General features: G+C 36.9%; 1 protein-coding gene across 1 annotated transcript in view; it reads right to left on the reverse strand.

Annotated features, from left to right (window-relative positions):
- Positions 1 to 27,837, reverse strand: part of Vps51 (vacuolar protein sorting 51) — a 421,027-nt gene that overhangs the window by 15,911 nt on the left and 377,279 nt on the right. The window contains exon 19 of the mRNA XM_090392235.1: positions 21,045 to 21,157. Coding sequence (XP_090248361.1) covers positions 21,045 to 21,157 — 113 coding nt within the window. The remainder of the gene's footprint in view (positions 1 to 21,044; positions 21,158 to 27,837) is intronic.

Here is a 27,837-nt window from a genome sequence, read left to right on the forward strand (position 1 = left end):
AGACAAAGACAATGAAAATAGGCAGAATCATTGAAAATGTCAACTGTGTTGTGAATGGAGAACCTGTGGAACAAGTAAAACATTTCAGCTACTTAGGCACAATTTTTACTGAAGATGGTAAACTAAATATAGAAATAGACAACAGAATCAGCAAAGCTGGTATCGTGGGAAGTCAATTGAATAAATTCATATGGAATAAGAAAGAAATTAGTCGGAACACTAAATTAGCTGTATACAAGACTGTGTTCAAACCAATTTTAACTTATGGATCTGAGAGCTGGGTCAGAAGTAAAACACTTGACCAAAGACTAGAGACCGCAGATATGAGAGTCCTAAGAAAGATTAGAGGCGTGAACAGATGGCATCAATGGCAATATCATATTAAAAATGAGAATATTAGGAAAGAACTTGACATTGTCAGCATCCAGGAATGCATTAGCAGAGCTAATCTCAGATGGTATGGTCACTTAAATAGAATGGGAGAGGAAAGATTAGCAAAACAAGTGTTCTCTGCCAGGTTGGCAGGAAAACGACCCAGAGGAAGACCAAGATATAGGTGGATTGATACGGTACAAAGTGCCTTAGACGATAGAAATATAAGATCTGATAATGTTGGAGTCTTGACAAGTAACAGACTGATTTGGAGGAAAATTGTAGATAGGAAGTTAGTAATGATGTAATTTTTTCATGTAGTACTGTCATATCCTGTACACCCCTTGAGGGTACATGGCAGGAATTTGATGATGATGATGTCTTTTTATTGCTGACCTTCATACCATATCTATTACAAAAGTTATTCAATTTAGTCAGGGAATCTTGCATACTTGTAGCAGATTTATTTAGAAGTATAACATCGTCTGCATAAAGCAAAAAACTAAGATTAACATCTCCAATTTTGATATCAGGTTTAATACCACTTTCCGTCATAATGTGATCCATATAGATAATGAATAATAGAGGGGATAATATTCATCCTTGTCTGAGATCAAATTTAACATTAAACTATCTTCCTGTACTTCAATTCAAACTGCTGACTTACAACTCAAATAAAGACTAAGTATTATAATGCCCCATTGACACCATATAACTGTAGCGTATTGAATAGCTTCTATCTTGGCACGTTGTCATATGCCTTTTCCAGATCTACAAAACTTAAATACAGATCTTTGTTATATTCCCATGATTTCTCAACTATTTGTCATAAAGTGAAGATCTGATCCCGACAGCCTCTATTTGGCCTGAATCCAGCTTGTTCTTCACCAAGCTTTTCTTCCACATTCTTCTCAACCGTTTCTCAAGTGTACTTGCATAAATCTTACCAGGAACACTCAGTAGGGATAATTATCACATTCAGTTTTATTTCCCTTTTTATAGATGGGTACTATGAGAGCTATACTCCAATCATCTGGAATTCGTCCCTCTGTCCAGGCCTCTGAACTATGCAGTGCAGCCACTTTAAGACTTTTATACCTCCATACTGAAGCATTTCTGGTCAAATATCATCTACTTCAGCTGCCTTTCCACATTTTAAGCTTTTGATGGATATGTATTCCTGATTACATGCATGGTCAGTGTCTTTTACCACTATGCTGTCACTGATTGTTTCATTTAGCAATTTTTCGAAGTAATTACTCCATACATAAAGGATATCTTTTTCTCCCATTTTCATGCCACCTTTATCATCTCTAATTCCTTTTACAGCACTCTTTCCTCCATTTCTGAGCTTCTTCAACAACCACCAGAATCTCATGCCACCTTCTTCATATTTATTATCTATGTTCTTCCAATGACTTTTGTTTATCTAGTTTTACACAGTGTTTAGCTTACTTACATTTGTCTCTGTATTCTCGAACTTATTTGCTAACTTATTTGCCAGGAACTTTTTATATGCTTTCTTCTTTTCCTTCACTGTCTCTTTAACTTCTTGTGTCAACCATGGAGTTCTGATTTTTCTATCCTAGCAGACAACCTCACCAATGCCTCTGGTGAATCAATCAATGCTTTCTTCATGGCTTGCCACTGAATCTCCATCGTTTGGTTGCTGTTCTCAACCTCCTTCATTTTTTCTTGAATAAAGTTTGTGTATTTTAGTCTACACTTCACATCTCAATTGTTAATATTATAGAATAATATTATATTATATTATTTGCTTTAAAACTTTCTTACATGTTCTTCTTTTCAATATGAAATTCAATTTTATCCTGCTCAAGACTAAATGGTGGTCACTTCCAATTTCAAATCCTCATTTTTATGTTGGAACATTGTGTTAGTAATAACGAGTCCATGTCCTGAGCAGAAATCCAACAGGTATTTGCCATTATTATTAGCTTTGCTCTTTTCTCCAAATTTTCCCAAAATATTTTTGTATGTCTGACAATCATTTCCTATTCTGCTATTTAGATCCCCAACAAGGACCAACATTTTGATTTTCATTGTCTTCATTTTCTAAATCCTCAAAAAATTCCCAGAGGAATTTTTTGAGGAGTTAGAGAATTCCTCTTTAAAATTTCTCTTTTCTCTGGGCACCTTGTCATATTCCCATGATTTCTCATAAAGTGAAAATCTAATCTTGACAATGTATTTATTAATTTCTTTTTACTCTCAAGCAGTTTTGAACCAAGGCCGTAATGCTTTTAATTAAAAGAAAAGCAACTAAGGTTATGAAATCAGTGTGTCAGATCTGTTACCTGTGTGTGCTCTGTCCTTGGCTTGTTTAGCAAGATGAAAAATCTGCTATCTCACCTTCCCTTGAGAAAGCTATAGTTCCCATCTAGTAAGCTGATGTCTTAGCAAACTATGTCAGAACATTAGTCTTTATCCAAGAACATAGACTGCTGCCTCGAACTACTTTAATGACAAAAAAAAGTAGCTACATAATAACCACAATAATGCAATGATATCAAAATTTACACCTCTTATCTTGTCTATATACAATACTATATTATGCTGATCAGTTGGAATTTTTAAATATTGGGAGATTTGTAACTTATCAGAATTCTGGATGCATCTGGATGCTCAGGAGACATCTTGCAGGTGTAGCATGGAATGAGGAGCTAGCTGGAAAAGAGATCAATGCAGCTTGGGGATTTTCAAAAAATATCTAGTAGATGCAATGTCTAAATGTATTCAAAGGGTGAGAAGGTTAAATAAGGTAGGTGTGAAATGGATGAATAAAGAGCTTAAGCATGCGATACAGAGAAAAAGGGCATTATGGAGGCAGCATAAGAAAAGTGGAAATAACCAATTCCATGAAGACTACAAAGACCAGGCAAGGCAGGTGACTTGGTTGGTGAGGGTAGCTAAAGAGAGGTATGAACAGCAGTTAGCTAATGAAGCCAAAAAGAATCCTAAGAAGTTTCTTTCAATATGTAGCCAGCAAAAGAAAGAATGGCTATGGAAGGATGACAATGATTGGAGAAAATGGTATAAAGACAGCTGTTCCATAAGGTGTGGTGGAGATACTTAATGAGCAGTTCATAAAGGTCAAGTTCAATATTGTGAATGTGACTTCATGGAGAGATTGAGAGCAGCTGATGATGGGGAAGAGAGACTGACTGTAAGTGAGCAAGAGGTGTATGGGGAGTTGAGCAAACTAGATGTAAATAAGGCTGTGGGACTATTGATAATATATCACCATGTATTCTGAAGGAATGTGCCACGGAGTTGATGCTGGCCTTGACATATTTTATTAATACGAGTCTTGCACTTGGTCAAGTTCCTAAGGAGTGGAAGGAGGGCAAGATTGTGCCGCTTCATAAAGGTGGTGATAGAACTCAAGCATCAAACTATAGGTCTATCTTTGTGTCAATTGTTATAGTTAAGTTGTTGGAGAAGCTTGTGAGAACTAGGATCCAGAATTGGGTTGACAACAATTGTATTATCTTGGATGGAGAGCATGGGTTTGCTAAAGGGAGGTCATGTTTTAATCTACTTACTTATTACAATAAGGTGACTGCTTCCAGGGACAGAGGATAAGGATATACAGTAATGAACTTAGATTTTGCAAAGGCTTTTGATAGATTACCGCATGATAAGTTGATAGTCAAACTGGAGTGGATGGATTGGAGACTGGCTATCTGATAGATATCAAAAAGTTGTATGGGGGAGCGATATCCAAGAAAAGGAAAGTTACTAGTGGTGTGCCTCAGGGGTCTGTTTTAGGGCCATTGCTGTTTAACTTGTAAAAAAAAAAAAAATCAGCTTTTTATTCCCATATATAGGGAGTAGGTGAGGCCATTTAGTCCTATCTGACTTTTGGAGACTGAGTGGGCAGTTCAATCTCCATTGGTACCCAATCAGAGATAGCTGGCCCAAGGCTATTACTAATTAAGTGGCACGCAGTGAAGAGAGACGGTTCAACAAGTGCTGCCATCTCGTGGTCCCTAACACTCGTATTTAATATCTGAAATAATGTGGGTTCTACGGTCGATTTTCTTGAGTTTAAGGGATGAAAAACATGCTTGCCCATGCCAGAGATCGACTAACTCGGGAATCGGTCGAAAAAAGGCTTAGAAAAATTTCTTCTAGTTGCCGACCAGGTTCGAAACCAATAAGTCTTCCTTCGTGCAGCCAAGCACCATGGTGTGCAAACGCCACATCCACTGAGCTACACAGGTTCTTCGTTTAACTTATATATTAATGATATTGATGAAGGTTTGGATGGAGATATTCAGTTATTTCCAGATGATGCAAAGTTGGGATGAACCATGAAGAGTAGAGAAGATGTGGCCTTACAAGAAGATTTGAATAAATTGAATGATTGGGGATGTGAGTTCAATGTTGCAAAATGTAAGATTTTAAAATTTGGAAAACAAAAACAGGATGCAGAATTTATGCTTGGTGAGGATATATTGTTAGAGGTGGAGGAAATAAGAGATCTGGGGGTAATAATGGATAAGGATCTGAAATTTAGGGGACACATAGCCAAAATTGTGAAGACAACACAAAGGCTTCTGGGAATGATGCAGAGGACACTGACTTGTAGAAGTAGGGAGATTCTTGTTCCATTGTATAAGGCTTTGATTAGGCCACACATGGACTATTGTGCCCAGATTTGGTCACCTGGTTTTCAGAAGGATGAAGAGATGTTGGAGAGGGTTCAGAACTGACTGACTAAGGAAGTTTCTAACCTTTGGAATGTCGAGTATGAGGAAAGATTGAGAAGTGCAATTTGCAGAGACTGGTGGACAGGAGGAGGAGGGGAGATATGAGAGAGACCTACAAGTTATTACGGGGTTGTTATAGGATCACTGGAGAGGTTCTACAGAAAATAGTGGGAGAACCAGAGGTCATCCTTGGAAGCTGTCTAAGGAGGGTATGAGTAAGAGAATGAGCAGCAGGTTTTTTTTCATGCAGAGTTGTGAACGATTGGAATGCCTTTCCTGAGAGTGTGGTGTCTGCAGAGAATTTGAGTGTGTTTAAAGCACGGTATGATGAGCTGTGTGTTTGATAAAAGGACCTCCTAGATGAGTCTTTGACTCCATGGGGTCTTGGGTAATAATAATAATCCAAATTAGTGTTCTTAGCTGCTGTGGGAGAAAGATTGTAAATCACATTCAATGCTGGTAAAGGTTTCCAGAATTGTTACTTATCTAGGAGTGATAAAATTATGACCTCAGCATCTCTAAAGTGGATGATGATAAATTCACCACTGTGATCTTGTCACCATTGACTTAAAAACTACAAAATGAACAAATTTGGACTTCTTAAAGTTCTTTAGTAGTTGCAGTTTGGGAGATATAGAGGACAAACTAGAGTTCTGGAGTTAGGATTCCATGCAGTTATTGAAAAGAAGGAATGGCTACACCCACAAAGATTTCCAAAATCAATTTGTTCCGTATTAAATCTACATTATCCCCTGTACAAGTGTTTAGCTTTAGCAGAATGAAACTTTTTAAATTTCAAACAGTTTGGTATTAATGTCCTTGCTTCATTTTGGAAGGCTATAACATAAATAATAAAAACCTATTAAGTTTTTATTTATTATTTAGTTTCTACTTATCTGATGTGCTGTATGAGTGACATTTCAACATTGCATGTGCAGAATCTGTACATTTAATGATAATTCTATCATTAAATTTATTGTTTTCATGAATACTATCATGTCACAGTGTACTATGGAGTTCATCAAATTCTTGATAAGTTTCCTGCACAACATGTAAGGTACATATAGAATACCATGATAATACTGCTTAAATCAAGTTTATATTATTTCTAGCTTCCAATCAACAATTTTCATTCAAATTAATCCATTATTTGTCACATCTTACATTTCAGGTCCTCTAAGGTATCTTGGTCTTCCTTCAGGTTTTTTTTTTCCTGCCATCAAACAACTGTTTTAATTGCCATTCCTCTCCCAGCCTATTTAAGTGACCATATTGCCTTATTAGCTCTACTTAAACATTCATGAATGTTAACAGATATTATCAATGTTTGAAAACATTGATACTATCTGTTAACATCTATAATCTTTTCTTAAAACTCATATCTGATCAACTGTTTTATTTCGAAAACAACTCTCAGATCCACAAGTTAAAACTGGTTTGAAACTATCTTGTACACTGCTATCTTAATGATTCGCTAACTGCTCTTATTTCACAAGAATTTAACATGGCTTCTTTAACAGGCTACTCTCATACTAGCTTTGTTTACTGTATCATCGATATATATGCCAACTTCAGTAACAATTGTGCCTAAATAGCCCAAATATTTTACTTGTTCTATACATTTACCCTTGAGAATGCAGCTGATGTTTTCTAGGTTCCTTCCTATTTTCATATTGCATTTGTTATAGCAAAATATTCTGATTTGGTAAAGAGTAATGCAGTTATTTAAGCATTATATATATATACAGTAAACAGCCCTGTTAAATCTTCAGTTTTGATATCAGATTTATCAATGCCACTTTCCTTCATAATGTGGTCGAATGATGAATAAAAGTGAAGACAGCAAGCACATATGTATTACACCTGGTTTTATATCAAATACCATTTTCTTAAAAAATATATATATGAAACCTAAGCATACAAGTTTGCAAACCTCCACACACAGCATATCAGGATTGAGTATGTGGACAAGTAGTTTCAAAGAAAGGAACCTGTTTGTTTTTTGAAGGTTATAGTATATAGAGAAAACTGAGTGGAAAGAGACAATGGCAAAGCACTGGGATAGATGAAATGAAAAAAGAGGATAAGCAGTTAGCTTGGTGTGACTGGAGCTGGACAGTGAATGGACGATGACAAACAGCTTCATGTGTTTATAGGATGAATGAAAAGTGTAGGAACGGTGTCTGCTAGAACAGTGCTTATAGAAATATCCATAGAAGAGGCAAGTCAGAAATAGTATGTCCATGAGAAAAGGGATCACCCTCTTTTGAATGGTATCAAGCATTTTTAGAGATGTTCTTGGTGCAACATCATAAATATTAGAATAATGCTGTTAAAAAAAAAAAAAAGGAAGATTTCAGATTTATAAGAATTGGAAAAGGTTCTGAGTGAAAAAGGACACATAGTTTAAGACTGAGGGAGGCAATGGATAATTTTCCCTCTAATCTGTATACATGTGCACTGCACAGTATCTGTCACACAACCATGCACGAGGCTGTCTTCTGCTCACTGTCACAGATGATAAAAGCTGATACCAATGGAGTTATTTTTTAACATTGTTTTGATATGTGTATGTGCATTTTATGTACAATATTTTCATTGAAATAAAGACATGCAACTTCTTATGTAACACTTCTTTTTTGAAAATAACTGCCCAAGAAGTAACAGGCTAACAAAATTGGTGTTAGCAAAACACAAGAGGCAAATATATGTAAGATTCTTGTAAATAACAAATACAAGATACAATATTCATGCAATAATGATCGGAGAAGGAAGGATAAGTATAGTATTCAACACTAATATGAAGATAATCTTCTTGAATGGCAGGCAAAATCAAGTAGAGAGATGTGGACAAATATCAAACAGAGAAATGGCCAATGAGACTTACTTGTGCTGGGCACAAGTAAGTCTCATTGGCCATTTCTCTGTTTGATTAGATTACAGAACTCGCATATAAAAAAGGAAAAGTTGGTCCTTGTCGGAGATTTGAACACCACAATAAGAAATTAATACAAACTTATAAAAAAATTTGAGAAAAAGAACAATACTAATAAAAATGGTGATACTTGCTGGATTTCAATAAAGTGTCACTATTATTATTAATACGGGCAACTCCAAGGAGTCCTTAGACTCACTGAGGGAGGCCCTAAACATCATCAAGAACTATCCAACATTTTGCATATTATCTCTCATACTTTGCTTTGAACTTAGTCATGGCACCCACAACAGACTAACCTATTCCACTCATTCACTACTATCCAAGCAAAAAACTTAGTTCTAACTACACTCTTACTCAGTTTCCATGGATGGCGTCTAGTTCTCCCATACCTGTTATGAAAAATTTCCTCTGAATTAATCTCGTAAAAACCCCTATGTAATTTGTATGTCTCAATCATATCACCACTCTTCTGCCTATCAACTAGTTTCTGTAACCCATAAATCTTCAACCTGTTCTCATAAGGTTCATTCCATAAACCTGCTACCATCTTGATCACTCGTCTCTCTGAATCCTCTCCACCGTCTCATCATCACCAAGAAGGGGGTCTTATCAAGGCCAGATAAAAAGGAACAATAACCTGTGTTTCTGCTCGTCAAAGTATTCTTCAGCAACCAAGTGATTTGATGAGCTGCTTTAGCCACTTTTGCTATGTGCCCCCTAAACTTTAACTTGCTATCCACTACCACTCCCAAGTCTCTGGCCTCATCAATTTCTTGGAGATTACCAGCTATATATACCATCAATGTGATATACAGCTGGTAATCTTACACCTTGCCACATTATGCTGACATCCATTCTCTTTTGCACAGTCTGCAAATCTATCCAAATCATCCTGGAAAATTTTGACATCTGCATTAAATTATTGCTCTACCCAACTTTGCATCATCAGCAAATAACTGAACATTTCCTCTGAAATCTTTTTCTATATCATTAATGAACAAACTAAACAGTAGCAGTCCAAGAACAGAACTCTGCAGCACACCACTAGTCACAGGTAATCTTTTGGACTCCTGAATAAACTACCGATTTCTCTCCATCAACAACCCTTCTATCCATCTCCATGTGCTGCAGTTTACTGATTAGAATTCCTTGTGGTATCCTGTCAAAGGCCTCTGTAAAGTCCAGCAGTATCACTGTAAACCCATTACTTTTATCCATCTCAGCTGTCACCATATTATGAAATGTGAGCAAGTTACTGAGGCATGACCTACTCTTCACAAAACTATGATGCCCCAGCCCCTATACAATATACCATTTCCATCTATCCATTCCTGTATTTTGCTCTTGAACAACTTCTCCAATATTTTGACAACTGCTGATATATTGATTGATTGATTGATTGATTGGTAATTTGCTACATCAGTACGCAAGCCTCCTTTATGCAATGGAACTATTTTCCTCTCTTTCCACTCCCCGGGGCTAACCCAAAGCTAAGGCTTAGATTAAACAATATGGTCAAGGGCACTGACAATTCCCTCACCGTTTCACATAAAACTCGAGCTGGTATACATTGCAATCCCACAGCAGTATTCACATTAAAGTTATGCTATGCAGCTCCATTTTATTTACCTCAGTTCCTGTATAAGCCTTTGGGTCTCTCATTCCTGCAATATCACCACCTGGATGATATACACTTGCAAAGTGTTCACTTTGCAAGTGTATATCATCCAGGTTAGTAATTCTACTATTTAAACTGATTGTTACCTCCCTACCATCCACATTCCTTAAAATCATTCTGTCATATACATTGTTTCTTTTACTTGCAGCATATCGAAAGAACTGTTTGGGATTCTCTTTAGCCTGCATTGCTAACTTCCTTTCATAATTGCTTTTGCCTTTCTTACCATGCTAGTTACCCTTCTGGCCTGTGCCTTGTACTGTTTATGTGCCTGCAGGTCAGCTTTCCCCTTAAATTCCACAATTATTTTTTTTTCCAGCTCCAGCTTAATGATAATATTCATCAATTTAACTCCCACTTGATTTACTTTCCTGACTCTAGTTTTTCAGTCTGGTATTACCTCCCTCAAACACTTGTTTACCACTTCTTATGCACTATCAACATCCAGCCCTTGCAGTTTTACATGCCATGGCACCGATGCAAGCAATCTCCTAAGCTTGTCTTACTTACCAGTGCTGTAATTCCACACATACTCCTCACATTTAGCCACCTCTCAGGTCAAGACCATATGACAACTCTCACCAATTGGTGGCAACATGGTCATATTCATTAGACAAATTCTCAAGATCTTCTAAAGAGACGAAATGATTTCCTTAGCCTTACATATCAGCATTGCATTTATATTATGATACCTTTGAACTTCACCTTCCTATCTACAGTAATTTCTGGATGATTGGAATACAGCTTACAAAGCACCCACTTATATAAACCAAATGTGTGAATTACAGATTTCCAGGTAAGACGTTTGCAAGCAAAGTTCAGGCTAAGTAAAACTGTGGAAGGTAAACTTGAAGATGAAAAAGCTGGGTTCGTGCAAAAATGCTTAAGGGTCGAAGCTATATAAATGAGAAGAGACCTCCACATAGCCTTTAAAGAAATGCAGAGAACCGACCAGGGCTTTTGATGTAATGTCCAATCCTCACCTTCTCGTGGTGCACCCTGTTGGGTATCTACCTGGATACCGAACGAACGAGGATGGGCTGGCAATTTGGGATTTAGCTGACCAAATTGTATTTTTATTGGCTTAAACCAAAACACAAAATGATGGTACAACATGATAAAATTTCATGACGGCTGGGGAGTCGCCCGGTTAAACAAGGCTCCCATTGTTTTCACCAGAGAACTAGGGTGAACAGCGAAAAGTCAGCTACTGGAACAAATCCAACATCACCAGAGTTAAAGATCATTATTATCAACATAAGAAGCCTGAATGGAGCTAGCTGAGGAATTAGATAAGTACCAGATAGACATAACAGGGGTGACTGAAACAAAAAAAAAGGACAAAAATTGGTGAGATCTTTCTGAGCAATAAATACAAAATGTTATATTCAGGCAATGACAATCAAGGAAACAGAGTAGCCAAAATATGAGGCTAATCTTCTTGAATGGCAGGCAGTCTCAAATAGAGTGATGTGGGCAAATATGAGAATGCGGAACTGGACAATGAGACTTATTTGTGCCTATAGTCCCACAGAAGGTTCTACTAAGGTAGAAGTGAAGGAATTTTTTGAGGCTTTAGAGAAAGCAACTGACACAATGAAAAAGGAAAAGTTGGTCCTTGTTGAGGATCTAAATAGCATAGTAGGAAATGATTGTCAGACATACAAAAATATATTGGGAAAATTTGGAGAAAAGAGCAAACCTAATAATAATAGCAAATACCTGTTGGATTTCTGCTCAGGACATGGATTGGTTATTACTAACACCATGTTCCAACATAAAAATCTGTACAAATTCACATGGAGAGAAGAGGCAAGGAATAAGAAAAGTCTCATTAACTATGTTATTGTTGATAGTGATGTTTTCTCCCTGGTGCAGGACACCAGAGTGTACAGATGATTTGAAATTGGAAGTGATCACTATTTAGTCTTGAGCAGGATAAAATTGAATTTCATATTGAAAAGAAGAACATGTAAGAAAGTTTTAAAGCGAATAAAAGTTGAGCATCTCTCAGATCTGAACTGTAGACTAAAATACACAAAAATCATTGAAGAAAAAAATGAAAGAGTTTGAGAACAGGATTCAAACCTTGGAGATTCAGTGGCAAGCCTTGAAGAAAACATTGATTGATTCAACCAGAGAGGCATGTGGTGAGGTTGTCTGAAAGGAGAGAAAAATCAGAACTACATGGTGGACACAGGAAGTTAAAGAGGCAGTGAAAGAAAAGAAGAAAACATCTTCAGGACTAGGGTAAGGTGGTACAACACTGGCAACTCGTTGCAAAAGTGGAGCAAGCTAACATCACTCTTATCTCAGTATCTCCTATAATGCAATACACATCTCCTTGCAGATATGTCTAATGTTATGCATTAAGGGAAGGGCCACTACCCAGACTAGTTTCGACCTTTATTGAGGTCTCTTCAGTGGGAGCCAGGCCCAAGTGGAGATATGAGGCAGAAGCATTAGCAAGGTCATCTCTACCTATAGGAGTTGCCAAACAGTGTGCCACCTTTTTATTAAATTACTCTGGATTTAGAGAAAGATGCTGAAAGTTTATTTTTTTTTTCACTTGGTTAAACTATAATAAATTTAGATAAAGGATTAAACTAAATTTATTATAGTCTAACCAAGTGAAAAATAAGCTTTCAACATCTTTCTCTAAATCCAGAGTAATTTAATAAAAAGTTGGCACACCGTTTGGCAACTCCTATAGGTAGAGATGACCTTGCTAATGCTTCTGCCTGGTATCTCCACTTGGGCCTGGCTCCCACTGAAGAGACCTCAATAAAGGTTGAAACTAGTCTGGGTAGTGGCTCTTCCCTTAATGCATAACATTAGATATATCCGCAAGGAGATGTGTTTTGCATTATGGGAGATACTGAGATAGGAGTGATGTTAGCTTGCTCCAACTTTGCATCGCGTTGCCCGGTGTTGTACTACCTTACCCTAGTCCTGAAGATACTTTCAGGTGCAAACTTTGTTTGCTCACACATGGATAAAGGATTAAACTAAATTTATTATAGTCTAACCAAGTGAAAAATAAACTTTCAAAAAGAAGAAAACAAATGTAAGAAGGCTAAACACTGTGTAAAACTAGCTAAACAAAAGTCATGGGAGGACTTTGGTAAGAACATAGAAAATAAATATCAAGAAGGCGGCAAAATATTCTGGAGGTTGTTGAAGCTCAGAAATGGAGGAAAGAGTGCTATAAATGGAATTAGAGATGGTAAAGGTGACATGAAAATAGGAGAAAAAGATATTCTTGAAGTATGGAGTAATTACTTTGAAAAATTGCTAACAGAAACAAGCATTGATGACAGCACAGTGGTAAAAAAAAACTGACCAGGCATCCAGTCATGGATAGATATCTATACTTGAAGTAGAAAAGCCATTAAAAGTCTGAAATGTGGAAAGGCAGCAGGAGTAGATGATATTTGACAAGAAACACTTCAGTATGGAGGTATAAAAGTCTTACAGTGGCTGCACTGCATAATTCAAAAGGTCTGGACAGAGGGACGATTTCCATGATTGGAGTAAAGCTCTCCTAGTACCCATATATAAAAAGGGAAATAAAACAATGCGAGAATTAGAGAGGTATTTCTCTACTAAGTGTTCCTGGTAAGATTTATGCAAGTATGTTTGAGAAATAGTGGAGAAGGATTGTGGAAGGGAAGCCTGGCGACGAACAAGCTGGATTCAGGCCAAATAGAGGCTGTCTGGATCAGATTTGTACTTTATGACACATAGTTGAGAAATCATGGGAATATAGCAAAGATCTGTATTTAAGTTTCGTAGATCTGGAAAAGGCATATGACAAGGTACCAAGAGAGAAGCTATTCAATATGCTACAGTTATATGGTGTCAATGGGGCATTATATCAAGCAATACTTAGTCTTTATGTGAGTTGTAAGTCAGCAGTTAGAATTGAAGGAAGTACAGGAAGATGGTTTATTGTTAAATCTAATTTATCTCAGGTCTTTGCTTTATGCTGATGATGTTATACTTCTAAATAAATCCACTACAAGTCAAGTCTGCAAGATTCCCTTACTAAAGTGAATAACTGTTGTAATAGATATGGTATGAAGGTCAGCCTTAAAAAGACAAAGACAATGAAAATAGGCAGAAACACTGAAAATATCAACTGCATTGTGAATGGAGAACCTATACAACAAGTAAAACATTTCAGTTACTTAGGCATGATTTTTAGTGAAAATGGTAAATTAAATATAGAAATAGACACAGAATCAACAAAGCTGGTATGGTAGGATGTCAACTGAATAAATGTATATGGAATAAGAGAGAAATTAGGCAAAACAGTAAATTAGCTGTATACAAGACAGTATTCAAGACAATTTTAACTTATGGATCTGAACTCAGCTGGGTCAGAAGAAAAACACTTGACCAAAGACAAGAGACTGCAGATATTAGAGTCCTGAGAAAGATTAAAGGTGTGAGCAGGTGGCATCAATGGCAATATTATATTAAAAACGAGGATATTAGGAAAGAACTTGACATTGTCAGCATCCAGGACTGCATTAGCAGAGCTAATCTCATGTGATATGGTCACTTAAACAGAATGGGAGAGGAAAAATTAGCAAAACGAGTGTTCTCTGCCATGTTGGCAGAGAACAAGACCCAGAGGCAGACCAAGATATAGGTGTATTGATACAATAAAAAGTGCCTTAGAAGATAGAAATATAAGATCTGATACTGTTGGAGTCTTGACAAATAACAGACTGATTTGGAGGAAAATTGTAGATAGGAAGTTAGTAATCACGTAATTGCTCACGTAGTACTATCATATCCTGTCACCTCTTGAGGGTATATATCAGGATTTTGATGATGATGAATGGATCATATTTTCGCTTATGTTTTGTGGATCTGGAATAGGCATATGCTGAGAGAGAGTGAAAAGCTGTTTCAGAACAACAGTTATATGGTGTAAATGACTTTATATCAGGCAATACATTGTCTATGTTTGAGTTATAAGTCGCCCAAGAAGATGGTTTGATGTTAAATTAGGTGCGAGACAAGAGTGAGCACTATTTCCACTGCTGTTCATCATCCATATGGATCACATTATGAAATAAAGTGGCATTACACCTGATACCAAAATTGGAGCTGTTAATCTCAGCTCTTTACTGTATGCAGATGATGTTATACTCTTTAAAAATCCTGCAGTACTAGATTTCTTTACCTAAATTGAATAGCTGCTGCTGTAATAAACTTGGTATGAAAATAGGCAGGTACAGTGAAAATATCTGCAGCATCCTACAAATGACAAACCCATAGAACAATGAAAACATTTCAGCTGTATAGGCACAATTTTTAGCAAACAGCATTATGCAAAGTTGGTTATGGCAGGGAGTCAAATGAATAAATCTGTGTGGAATAAGAGAGAAATTAGCTATATACAAGCCATTGTTCAAACCAATTTTAGTTTATCAATCTGAGAGCTGGGTTAGAACAATTCAGTTGATCAAAAACTTCAGACAACAGATATGAGAGTTCTGAGAAAAATTAGGGATGGCATCAATGGAAGAATCATATTAAAATTTAAGATATTAGAAAGGAACCTAAAATTGTTGGCATTTAGGACTGTGCGAGTAATCTCAGGTGATATGGACATTTAAATAAAATGGCAGAGGTGTTTGATACAAAGATAGTAGAAAAAAAAAAAAAAAGACCCAGAGGAAGAACAAGATCTAGGTGGACTAATGCAGTAAGCAGTGCTTTACAAGACTGAAATATAAGATCTTACAGATAAGACAAATTTGGATGAAAATTATCAATAGAAAGTTTATATCTGCCACAAAGTATTTATTATCAATGTATCCTGCACACCCCAGGACTTTGATAATGAAAAGTTGATTTTCTTAATGACAAATACAAATTTTTTGAATAGGTTTAATTTGTGACTAATTCAAAAGAATCATATGCAAGTTAAACAATTTCAAGTATTCTAAAGTTAAACAGCAAGGAAATGACTAGTTTAATTTTCAATCCTTCTGGCACCTACGCTGCCCAATCCCCCAAGTTCTGGACTGGTAGGCCGGTTCTCCTTGAATTCTGATGACTCGAAAGGGGGTTCTGCCCCCTGCTGCCCCCCCCCCCCCAAGTTCTGGACTGGTAGGCCAGTTCTCCTTGAATTCTGATGACTCGACACTCAGAGTAGCCCGAGTTTCAAAATGTTTCAAAAAATGTGACATAAAAAAAAAATATATATATATATATAAATTACAGCTACATAGGAGTTGCTCTTAAGATAACAGTCTCCCAAATTTTTCGTAAATTATAATGCAACCTTATTTGGTTCAGGTTTAGAAAATTCTTCATAGCCATGGCTGCCTCAAAAAAATGGGGTGTTGGCTGTTTAGATAAGTGACGATCACGTCATATATACAAATTTATTATATATACAGGTTACTTTACACAGAAAGGAAAAATCTACAAAAGATTAGTGGTACTGCTATGGTTTCACCCCCCCCCCCCAGCAAACTTTTACATGGAACACTTTGAAAACAAAGTACTTACCGCAACTACATACATAATGCAGTTATGCTATGCTGATGTGTTTGCCATTTGGTCCCATGGACAAGACACTTTGGATGCGTTTGTCACTTACTTAAGCAGCCAGTACCCCGAAATCCACTTCACAGTAGAAAATGAATCTAATAACTGTTTACCTTTTCTTGACACATTAGTCACCTGCCTTTCAAATGGATTACTATCTTTTCCATTCACAGAAAGCCAACACACACACACACACACACACACACACACACACACACACACACACACACACACACACACACACACACACACACACACACACACACACACACACAGGAAGATATCTACATAAACAATCAAATCCAGTCCAACAGTATGGTATTTTACAAACAGAGCCATTTGTTCTAAATACAGCTCTGTCCACAGAACTCAAATATCTGCACCATACTTTCTTGGCCAACAGCTACAATTCCTACAAAATAGATAAAATACTACACAGCCCCATTACTTCTCCCTCTTCTAATACACAAGAAACACAATACCATTTCTATTCCCAATGTCAGAGGTACATCAGAAAAAATAGCTAAAGTACTAATGAAACATGGCCTTTGCACCACATTCAAACCTCATGTTAAATTAGCAACTCTGATCCACTTGCCTTAGGATAAACTTTACCCTCTAACACACCCTGGAGTGTATGAAGTTCCTTGTGACTAGCTTGGTCTACTATGAGCAAACAGGAAGATCTGTTAACATCTGCCTGGAAGAACATAAAAAATACATTTGCTACTATTCTTATGACAAGGTCCGGACTGGCAGACCATGCTTTGGACACCCCTTCACACAGGATTAGATGGAAGAAAACTAAGGTGCTATTTAGAAGTTTTACAGATTAGTTTATTATTTTGAGTCAGCCATGGTTATGAAAAATTCTTCGAACCTGAACAAATATGGTTGCATTAATTTGCCAAAAAATTTGGGAGACTGTTATCTTAAGAGCAACTCCCAGCTGTATTTTTTTTTAAAACATCAGAGGGTGCCAAAATAGGACATTAGATCTTTTATCTGGTTCAATTGTATGGTATCACTACCCACTGTCACATATATGTGTTGTGCTGATGATGCTGATTTGAAATTCAGTGAAATATATTGTTATGTGCCATTCAGTCGTTTTTGACTTTTGGTGATCTTGCAAGCAAAGGCTTTCCCATCCTACTCAGCCTCTTATCCTTTCTTTCAACAACTGTAAGTTCTTTTATGTTGTCCATCCAACTCGTTTGTGGTCTTCCTCTTCTTCTCATTCCCTCAATCTTCCCCAACATAACTGCCTTTTCCAATGACTCATCAGCTCGCATAGTATATCCAAAGTACATCAACTTCTGTTTAGCGATCATCATCTCCAAGGAGCATTCTGTCATTCTTGCAATCCATGAGATTCTTAATAGTCTCCTCCACACCCATAATTCAAATGAATCAATTCACTTTCTTTCTTCTTAATAATCCAGCTTTCACATCCATTAATCACTACTGGAAATACTATTGCTTTGACAATTCTAAATTTTGTAGCCTTACTCATGCCTTTATCTTTCATAATTTTTGCCAGGTTTAACATCGCTTTTTTTTCCACAACTATCCTTCTTTTAATTTCATCTTCACATTTACCATCATTTCTGATTCTGGACACCAGTAAATCATAACTTTCAACAATTTCTATTTTATCTCCCTCTATTAAAAATTAATTTAAATTGCCAGAGGCCATCACTTTTGTTTTGCTGATATTTAAATTAAGCCTGGCTTTGAAACTTTCCGTGTTAATCAATACAATCAACTGCTCCAGATCTTTCTTAGTTTTTGCTATGAGGGTTGTATCATCTGCTATATCTTAAATTATTTATTTTCCTGCCACCAGTCTTAATTCCAGCACGATCTTTGTCTAAATCAGCCATTCTCATAACATTTTCACTATAAATATTAAAAAGGTAGGGCGACAGCATACAACTCTGCTTTTTCCACTCGAACACTGTCTGTTTCTCTAAAGACTGTTTTTACTGAAGCTTCTTGGTTGTCATACAACTCTCTTATCAAGAGAATTAAATGTTCAGGTATTCTCTCATTGATCTCATTACAATCCACAGTCTGTTGTGATCCACACAATAAAGCTTTCTTATAATCAATAAAACAAATCAATACTTCCTTTTGAAATTCTCTTGTTCTTTCCATAATCCACTTAATGTTTGCTATTTAGTCTCTAGTTCCTCAATCTCTCCTAAAGAGTGCCTGTTCTTGTGGCATTTCTCTATTCACGTATGGCTCTAACCTTTGTTGGATCACTTTCAGCATAACTTTACTTGCATGTGAAATTAAAGCAATGGTTCTATAATTATTACAATCTCTGGCATTTGATTTTTTTGGGGGTTAGGATGAATACTGATGGTTTCCAATCTCTAGGCTAGTATATTTTCTTCCAAACCTGTTGACAAATTTCAGTCAATATATTCACTACTTCATCCCCAGCTGTTCTCAATAATTCCACTGCCATGATAGCTTTTCCTTTTGGCAGTTGTTCCATTGCTGATATTACTTCACTTTTAATTGTCAGAGGTTCCTCAACAAATTCTCCTTTAATATAGTATTATTGTTCTTGTACAAATCCTCTACATACTCTTTCCATCTTTTTTTCACTGCTTCTTCCATCAGACATTTACATGAATTACTTTTTACAACTCCAAATCTAGGGATAAATTTCCCTGTAACATTTATTTTTCTAAACAGATCTTTTGTTTTCCCATAATATTGCTTTCTTAAATTTCCTTGCACCTTTTCCTCATCTTTCCTAGCCTGTCTTTGGAAATCTGCACTCAGTTGTCTAACCATTTCTTTGTTTCTCTAAAGTTTCATTTTTCTTCTTTCTTCTGCTATTTGAATAGCTTCTTCTGACAACTATTTACAATCTTTCTTTCTTGTTGCTTTATTAAAAGTATTCTTTGCCACTTCTATGATTATGCATTTTGTTTCTTCCCACAGTTATTCTCCAAACTTTTTAATTTCTTTCTGACTCTACTTTAAATGCCTAATTTATAGGGCCTAAATCAAATCTGATACTGTCCTGTTTCTTCTTAGCCCTTAATTTTAATTTAACTTCAGCTATTAACAATTCAGTCCACGTGGTTAGCGTAGTGGCTTTGCACTTCGCAACCATATGCCTGGGGAAGGAGTGTCCCAGGTTCGATTCCCATCGAAGACGTGAGGAACTTGAGGATCTTCCTCAGGCATAGCCAAGTTAGCCAGTCTTGGGCGCGGGCAGTAGGGTTTTTTCTGCCAGTTTATCTGGCGTTTTTCATCCCACAAACAGGCAAACAGGCCCCATGAACATACCTCTCTACAGTCCAGAATATATCCTCCCAGCGGCAGACTAGGCGACAGGTCGGCTGGGAGTGGTACTAACAAGTAGTCGCATCTAAGTAACACGCAGACCCCGCATAGGGAGCGGGAATAATGCGCAGTGAAAGAAAGAATTAACAATTCGTGATCTGTCCCACAGTCTGCATTAGATAGTGTTTTGGCTGCCTAGATAGCACTCCTCCACTTACTGCTGGCAACAATATAATCTATCTCATATCTGTATTTTCCATTAGATGAAGTCCATGTGTACAATCTTCTCCTATGTTGTTGGAAGCAAGTGTTTGCAATAAAGTAACTGTTCTCAACAAGAAACTCCAACATCCTTTCTCCTGCTTCATTCCTCAGTACTAAACCAAATTTTCCAGTGATGCCTCATTCTTCTTTTTCACCCACTTTTGCATTCCTATCACCTAATATCAAAAGAAAGTCTGTTTTATCAGTAGTGTATACTACTTGTTGTAGGCTGCTATGAAATCCTTCTACCACATCTTCACTTGAATCTGTAGGGTGCATACACCTGTATGAGTGTAACATTCACTGGATAAGCCTTTATTCTGATTAGAATTATTCTACCAAGACACTGGATTGTAATCCAAAATGTATTTTCTGTATTCTCTTCTTCTTACTATGAATGCTACTCCATTTCTTCAAAGGTTTCATGTCCAGAGGAATACATCATAAAATCATCAGTATCAAAGTGACCAATTCCTGTCCATCTCAGTTTGCTGATTCTTAACATCTTAATTCGAGTTCTTCTCATTTCTTTCTTTACTCGTTCCAGTTTTCCTTGATACATACTTCTTACATTCCATGTTCCTATTTTATGCAAATCAGTAAAGCAGAGGTGTCTTCCTCTGAGATTAACTCTATCAGAAGTTGAACTACCAGAAGGCTTTGATCCAGCTTCATCATTTTTGTTAACTTCATTGGAAGTTCCTCTCTGCTCTTATCACAATAACTTAAACCTCTGTTCATAAGATTTTCTTGGCAAAATATATCCAGAAGTGGTGGTTTGCCATTGCCTTCTTCTGTGTTCGTTTAGCCTACTAAGTATAAGACTAAACAAACTGCAAGAAATGAAGAAAAGTAAAATAAGAAAGATTTGGGGAGGGAGAAGAGGCAAGAAAAAAAGAAGAGTAGGGACCAGTCCACAAATAATACAACAGATATGTATTAGATGAAATAAGGCATGGTCCAGCATCAGGTACCTCGGGTTCGTCATTCCCATATTCATTAAAGTTGAGTCTTTGAGGGAAGCAAAATATAAGCAAGTTAATAAAACATCTCTTTATAAAGCAGTCTGTTTGGTGTTGTTAATACTGTTAAAAATAAGTCATGAATAACAGTCAATACCTAAGTTTATCTGTTAGACTGTACACTTAAAATCATGCTAATAAAGTCTACTCACTTTTCATCTGCCACAAATCTCCATAAATATAGCTGGAGATAATGAGTATCTACCTGCACCTGCTGGAGCCCATTTCGACTAAATGTGCGTAGCCGTACACATTCCAGAAATGTCTAAAATAATTTAAGAATTAACAGTCAGACTAAATTTATAATTAAAAATATATATATTTTACTTATATTTATATGCCATCTATTTATTAATTCAATACTTCTCTAGTTTGATTTTTATTTGTTAATGTGAATTCCATCTCTGAAAGACTGTTAGAGAGTATATTCATTTTGTGAATGTGATAAGATTTAGATAATCTGGAAACTCTTCTATAACCCATACATGGAATTTAAGTTTCTAATAAGCAAGATTATGATGGTACACTGGGTGATGAATTTCACCTCTACCTAAAAAAGGGTAGAGAGCTTTATCATATGCATGATATTCATGATGAATATCCTACATATAATAAAGCTCAATGTTTTGCCTTTTTGAAATTAAAGCTGCACAACTACTCTAACAAAATTTTCACACCTGAATCATGAACTTGAATGATTTGCAGTCATTGCGGATAAAATAAGGTGTCTGTGGAGCATTATGGTAGCATTCATTTTATATTGGTAGAACAAAGCCTTAATAGACGTGATCTAAATTTGTGGGATTTTCTGCAATGCAGTGCGGTGTTATGAAATGTATTTGTAGAGAAAATTAAAACTGGAGAGAATGCAGCAATTGATAGTAGAGCAGACGTACTAACTGGAGGATGAAAAATGTTATTAATGACAAAAGTAAGGCTGTGAAAATATAGCAGAATGAAATAGACATTAATAAAGAAATAGCACACTTTAATGCTATCCTTCACAGGACAAAGTGTGAAACTGAAAAACTGCAGAAAAAGCAGGAGATTAGTAGGGCTAAAAAGAGAAAGAAGCAGGTGGTCCAATGCAATAATAATAAAGACTAAGTGGACAAACAAGAAAATCAAGGAGACTCAGTGATCAGGGGAGTACTTAATAAAAATACAAAATCATATTTCACTAATGCAAAAATTCACAATATTAGTCATGCCATCTGGATGCAAAAAAGTAAGTCGAAGGAAATGATCGTCTTGGTTGCCACAAATGATTTGAGAGGCAAAAAGTATTCTATGAGAGAAAATGAGTGAGTCTATATGTAGGTTGTGCAGAAGGAATGATGTAGGATCTATGCTCTGTGTTTGACGGAAAGAAGGGTTTGTAAAAAGCTGATGGACTATTCTGATGGTTTTGGTGTTAGGTGTCTAGAGAGAGAGCTTCGTTCACCAAGTATCCTAAAGTGCAAATTCAAGAAAACTTAAACAGGTATTAGTATGAAGGCACCCATGAGGCGAGAATGACCAAAGGCAGAATCTAGTCTCTCAAGCAAAAATATTGAATAGGGTAGTCAATTCAGGAATAAAGGTGAGTAGGGGGCCTTAAGGGATGCTGCAGTTTCTATTTACTAATGCCAAAAGTATCAGGAACAAGAGGGAGGAGTTTTTGTCACTGGTTAGTGCTATCTCGGCAAAAGTTATAGGCATTAGTGAGACTTGGCTAATAACTGATGATGTAGTTACAGAGATAGAATGTGAAGGGTTTAGTATTTTCAGGGAAGATAGAGAAGATAGGATGGGGAAAGGGGTACTACTGTTAATAGTGGATGAATTGCCGATAAAAAAGAATTGCAGATAGGCAGGAAGGTTTTGTTCTTTTAAAGCAATCTGGTGTGAGATTAAGGCCAGCAAGATGAAATATACAGTTGGTTGTTGCTATAGGCCAGGGAGTTCCACAGTTGATCTGGAAGACATGCACTGCCAAATTAGTATAATGAGTACAGGTCAAGTGATCTTTATAAGGAACTTCAAGTATGAAAATATAGACTGGAAGGAAGAAAGATCACATGGCAAGAAGGAAATAGAATTTATGCACCTACTAAGAGATAATTACTTGAGGCAGCATGTGATGGAGGGGTGTGAGAGTATTGGACCTGGTCAAAGGATCAGAAGAGCTATCCATAACCAAGGCCATGTTGCTTATGATTGGTGAAAGTGACCATGCAGTCTTCACTTGGTAGATCATACTACATGAGGAATATTCTGTCAAAAAGGGGTATTGTATGAAATTACAAAGCAGGTGATTATGACAAGCTTAAGAAAAAGCTTAAATCTGTTAGGTATAAAACACTGCAGAGTCAGGATGTTAGTAGTGCATGTGATATTGTTAAGGGTCATTTAGAGGAAGCAGTATTAAATTGTATACCCAAGGTAAGGAGAGTTTTATCAGGTAGGAGTTAGATGGATGGCTAATGTCATTAAGTATGAGCTGTAGAAGGTATAGACAGTCGATTCCGTTTAATTGGGCCACTGGTTAATTGGGGAAGCTGCATTTTTGGGCCAAATCTCAAAGAATGGAAACCAAACCAACATATTAATACATAATTTAAACACTTAATTGGGACAACTTTTCGCTTAATTGGGACAGTAGCTGAAAAGGAATTTAGCAATTTTTGATATATTTTATGGATTTTTCGAAAATATGGCAACACTATGTACACTAATATTTGGCAACACTAGCGTGATGTGAATCTGTTATCTTTCGTCGTGCATCTGGCAAGTACGCGTCTACTTAAGAATCTACCCTTACTATATACTGTACCTAGCGATATCGATTTATTGTGTCAATGTTATTTAAAATTTTTAAATCTTTGCCAAGATGCTAAGAAATGATTTTACACTTTCAAGTAAAATTGCTTTGCTGGATAAAATTAAAAGTCAGCCATTAAATACAAGCCATCGTAGACTTGCTGATATAACTGGTGTACCAAAATCTACCATAGCGCGTATCCTACAACAAGAAAATCAACTGCTTGACGAGTGGACATTACAGAAAGAAATTCCAGGAACATCCAAAAGAAAGCGTGATGGAAAGGATCCAGAAGTCGAAGAAGCATTAGATCAATGGTTTTCTATAGTTAGCAGGCGAGGCATGAATATCAGCGGCCCAGTGTTGAAGGTGAAGTCAGAGGAGATCGCTAAAAAGCTGGACCACAACGATTTTAAAACAACTGCTGGTTGGTTGTCTCGATGGAAAGCGAGACAATATCAAATTTAAAAAAGCGCACAGCGAAAAGGGCAGTGCCGACAATGTAAGCTGAACAATGGCAAAATACTAAAATCCTTACTTTTTTAGAGAATTTCTGTTCAGATGATATTTACAACACTGATGAAACTGGCCTCTATTATCGTGCTATGCCAGAGGCTCCTTGTATTATAAGCACATTGCACTGTCATGGTATAAAAGGGCAATGGACCGCATTACTGTGTTATGCTGTGCAAATATGTCGGGTACGGACAAACGAAAACTACTAATCGTAGGAAAAAATGCTAAGCCTTGATGCTTTAAGGGGTTAAGAATAGAGAGTTTACCAGTAGAGTACCATGCCAATAGTAATGCGTGCATGACTTCTGAAATTTTTTGGAATTGGCTTACGAGTTGGGATGTAGAATTACAATGTAAGCAGAGGAAACTTTTGTTGCTTCTTGATAATTGTGCTGCACACCCTCATTTAGATAATCTAAAAAATATAAGGCTGGAATTTCTTCCTCCTAATACCTTAGTGCAACCAATGGACATGGGGATAATAAAAAATTTAAAGATGTTGTATCGAGGAAAATTGGTTAATTACATACTGGAATCCATTGATGAAAACCTATTAACAAGTTCATCAACAGCCAGACAGATCAGTGCAAAAATTTCCATTTTGCAAGCAATACAGTTTGTCTCTGACAGTTGGCGAGCTATAAAAAGCAGTACAATACAAAACTGCTTTGCTGCTTGTTGGAGGTTCTTGAAATTTTGAGTAGTGATGAAAATGAAGACATACTGCAAGCTCCTATCATGAATAATGAAGAATTTTCAACAATAAATGACAATTTATCATGTTACGATGAAAATGAAAACTTTGAAGATGCAATTGTTGAAGCCAAACATTAAAAATTTGACGATGAATGCGATGATGACCCATCTATGCTTGTAACTAATCGTGAGGCCAAAAAATTTATAGTCGGGTTACAGCGGTATTTTATGCAGGAAAGTAATGAAGGAAGCCCTATCCGCAATGAATATCTGTGCTGATTTTGTAGATCTGCAAAATTTCAAAAGCAAAAGACAGACTACACTTGATGCATTTTTACAGAATTAAAATTTGAAATTGTAAAAGTTATCATGTATGCATTATTTTTTCTGCACAATTCATAGTACAAATATTTTCTGTATTTTGGTTTAATAAACCATTAAAATAGGTACCTAATTATTATTATTTTTACCTACTTATTTATTTACTGCATATTACATATTTTATTTTAGAATTTATTATTAGTTCGTTTAATTGGTGCAGCCGCTTAATTGGGCCAAAATGGATTAGTCCCAACGTGTCCCATTTAAGCAGAATCAACTGTATATAAAAAGAAACATGACCAGCAAACTCATAACCAGTGCAAGGCTCAGGCAAGAAAGGTGATCAGCATGGCAAGGAAGGCAAAATCCGATTATGCGAAAAATCTAGCCGAGCAGGCCAAAGGAAATTCCAAAGAATTCTCTCGTTATGTGGCAAGTAAGAAGAAGAATAACCTTAATTGAGTGATGATGATGGTCACAAGGTGAGAGATATGAATAAAATAGTTCAGTTACTGGGTGACCACTTTGCAAGAGTATATCAGCCTAGTGAGGTTACTGCTTTAACCTATGTGATAGACATTAATGTGGGAACAGAAATGGATGAATTGGAGGTTCTTAGGATATTGCAGAATGTAAACGCAGCTGTGGGATTAGATAGGATATCAGCTAGGGTTTTGCGAGATTGTACAAGAGAACTGGCAATGCCTCTGGCTAGGCTCTTTAATTTAAGTCTCAGCTCTGGTAGAGTTCCAAAGGAGTGGAAAGAGGGCAATATAATCTCCATGCATAAGGGAGGTTTGAAGATCTCAGGAGTGGTGGTTAAAGTAGTAGAAAAATTGGTCAAAAAGAGAATTCAAGTATGGGTGGATAAAAATATGATGTGGAATTATCGGGCTGGTAAGTATGACAAGCTTAGGAGTTTGATTGGTTCAGTGCCATGGCATGTAAAACTGGAAGGGCTAGATCAACATCTAGCCCTTGCAGTTGATAGTGCATGGGAGGCGGTTAGGAAGTGTTTGCATGAAGCAATGGCTGACTGTATACCTAGAGTCCGAATAATAAATCAAGTAGGGGTTAAATGGATGAATAACACCATTAAGCTTGAGGTGCAAAAAAAAAAAAACTATGGAGGGAATTTAAGGAGAAAGGTGACCGGCACATGACCGGTATAAAGCGCAGGCCAGAAGGGGTAATGAGTGTGGTAAGAAAAGCAAAAACGGATTATGAAAGAACATCAGCCATGCAGGCTTAAGAGAATCTCAAACAGTTTTTTTGATATGTTGCAAGTAAAAGAAAAAATGTATATGGCAGAATGATTTTAAACAATGCCAATGGTAGGGAGGTAACCGAATCAGTTGATATAGTTGAATTACTGAGCGAGCACTTTGCAAGAATATATCATCCACGTGGTGACATTGCAGGAATGAACGAACCAATAGATTATACGGGAATTGTGGTGAATGAAGTGGAGGTGAGTAGTCTATTACAAAACCTCGATGTCAATGCATCTGTGGGATTGGATGGTATACCAGCTCGTGTCGTACATGAAGTGGCTAAAGAATTCTCAGTGCCCTTGAACATTCTGTTTAATTTGATTCTCGGGTCTGGGTTAGTCCCGAGGGGTGGAAAGAGGGGGAAAATAGTTCCACTGCATAAAGGAGGTTCCAAGACTGCTGTTGTAAATTACCGACCGATTAGCATATCAGGAATCGTTGTCAAGGTCTTGGAGAAATTAGTCAAGAAAAAAATACAGGATTGGATAGATGAAAATGGGATACTGTATGGGGGACAGCATGGTTTTGTGAAGGGTAGATCATGCCTCAGTAACTTGCTCACGTTTTTTAACACAGTGACGGCTGAACAAGATAAGGGTAATGGGTTTACAGTGATTCTACTGGACCTTGCTAAGGCCTTTGACAGGATACCACATGGAATTCTAATCAGTAAACTGCAGCATATAGGGGATGGATATAGGGTTGGTGAGATGGATAGGAGGGTGGTTGATGGAGAGATGAGATATCAGACAGTGGTTTATTCAGGAGTAGAGTCCAAAAGACGGCTTATGAGTAGTGGTGTGCCGCAGGGTTCTGTTCATATCACATTGGTGGAACCATACTCCAGGAGATTTATGAGGCCAGGGATTTGGGGGTGTTGGTGGATAGGGAGTTGAAGTTTAGGGGGCACATCGCAAAAGTGGCTAATTCAGCTCATCAAATCACTTGGTTACTGAAAAATACTTTAACAAGCAGAGACAAACAAGTTATTGTTCCTCTGTATCGAGCCTTGATAAGACCCCATCTGAACTACTGTGCCCAGATATGGGTGCCAGGGTTTCTTCTTGATGGCGAGGAAGTGGAGAGGATCTAGAGACGAGTGACCAAGATGATAGCAGGTCCATGAAATGAACCTTATGAGAACAGGTTGAAGATTTTGTGGGTTGCAAAAATTGGTTGATAGGCAGAAAAGGGGTGATATGATTGAGACATTCAAATTACTAAAGGGTTTCTATAAGATTAATGCAGAAGATATTTTTGAGAATAGGATTGGTGGTGGGAAGACTAGGGGCCATACATGGAAGCTGGGCAAGAATGTGGTTAGCAAGGGTGTTA

Source organism: Typopeltis vanoorti, chromosome 5 (assembly GCF_054136105.1).
Source record: "Typopeltis vanoorti isolate ZY-2024b chromosome 5, IOZ_Tvanoo_1.0, whole genome shotgun sequence".
NCBI classification, from domain to species: Eukaryota; Metazoa; Arthropoda; class Arachnida; order Uropygi; family Thelyphonidae; genus Typopeltis; species Typopeltis vanoorti.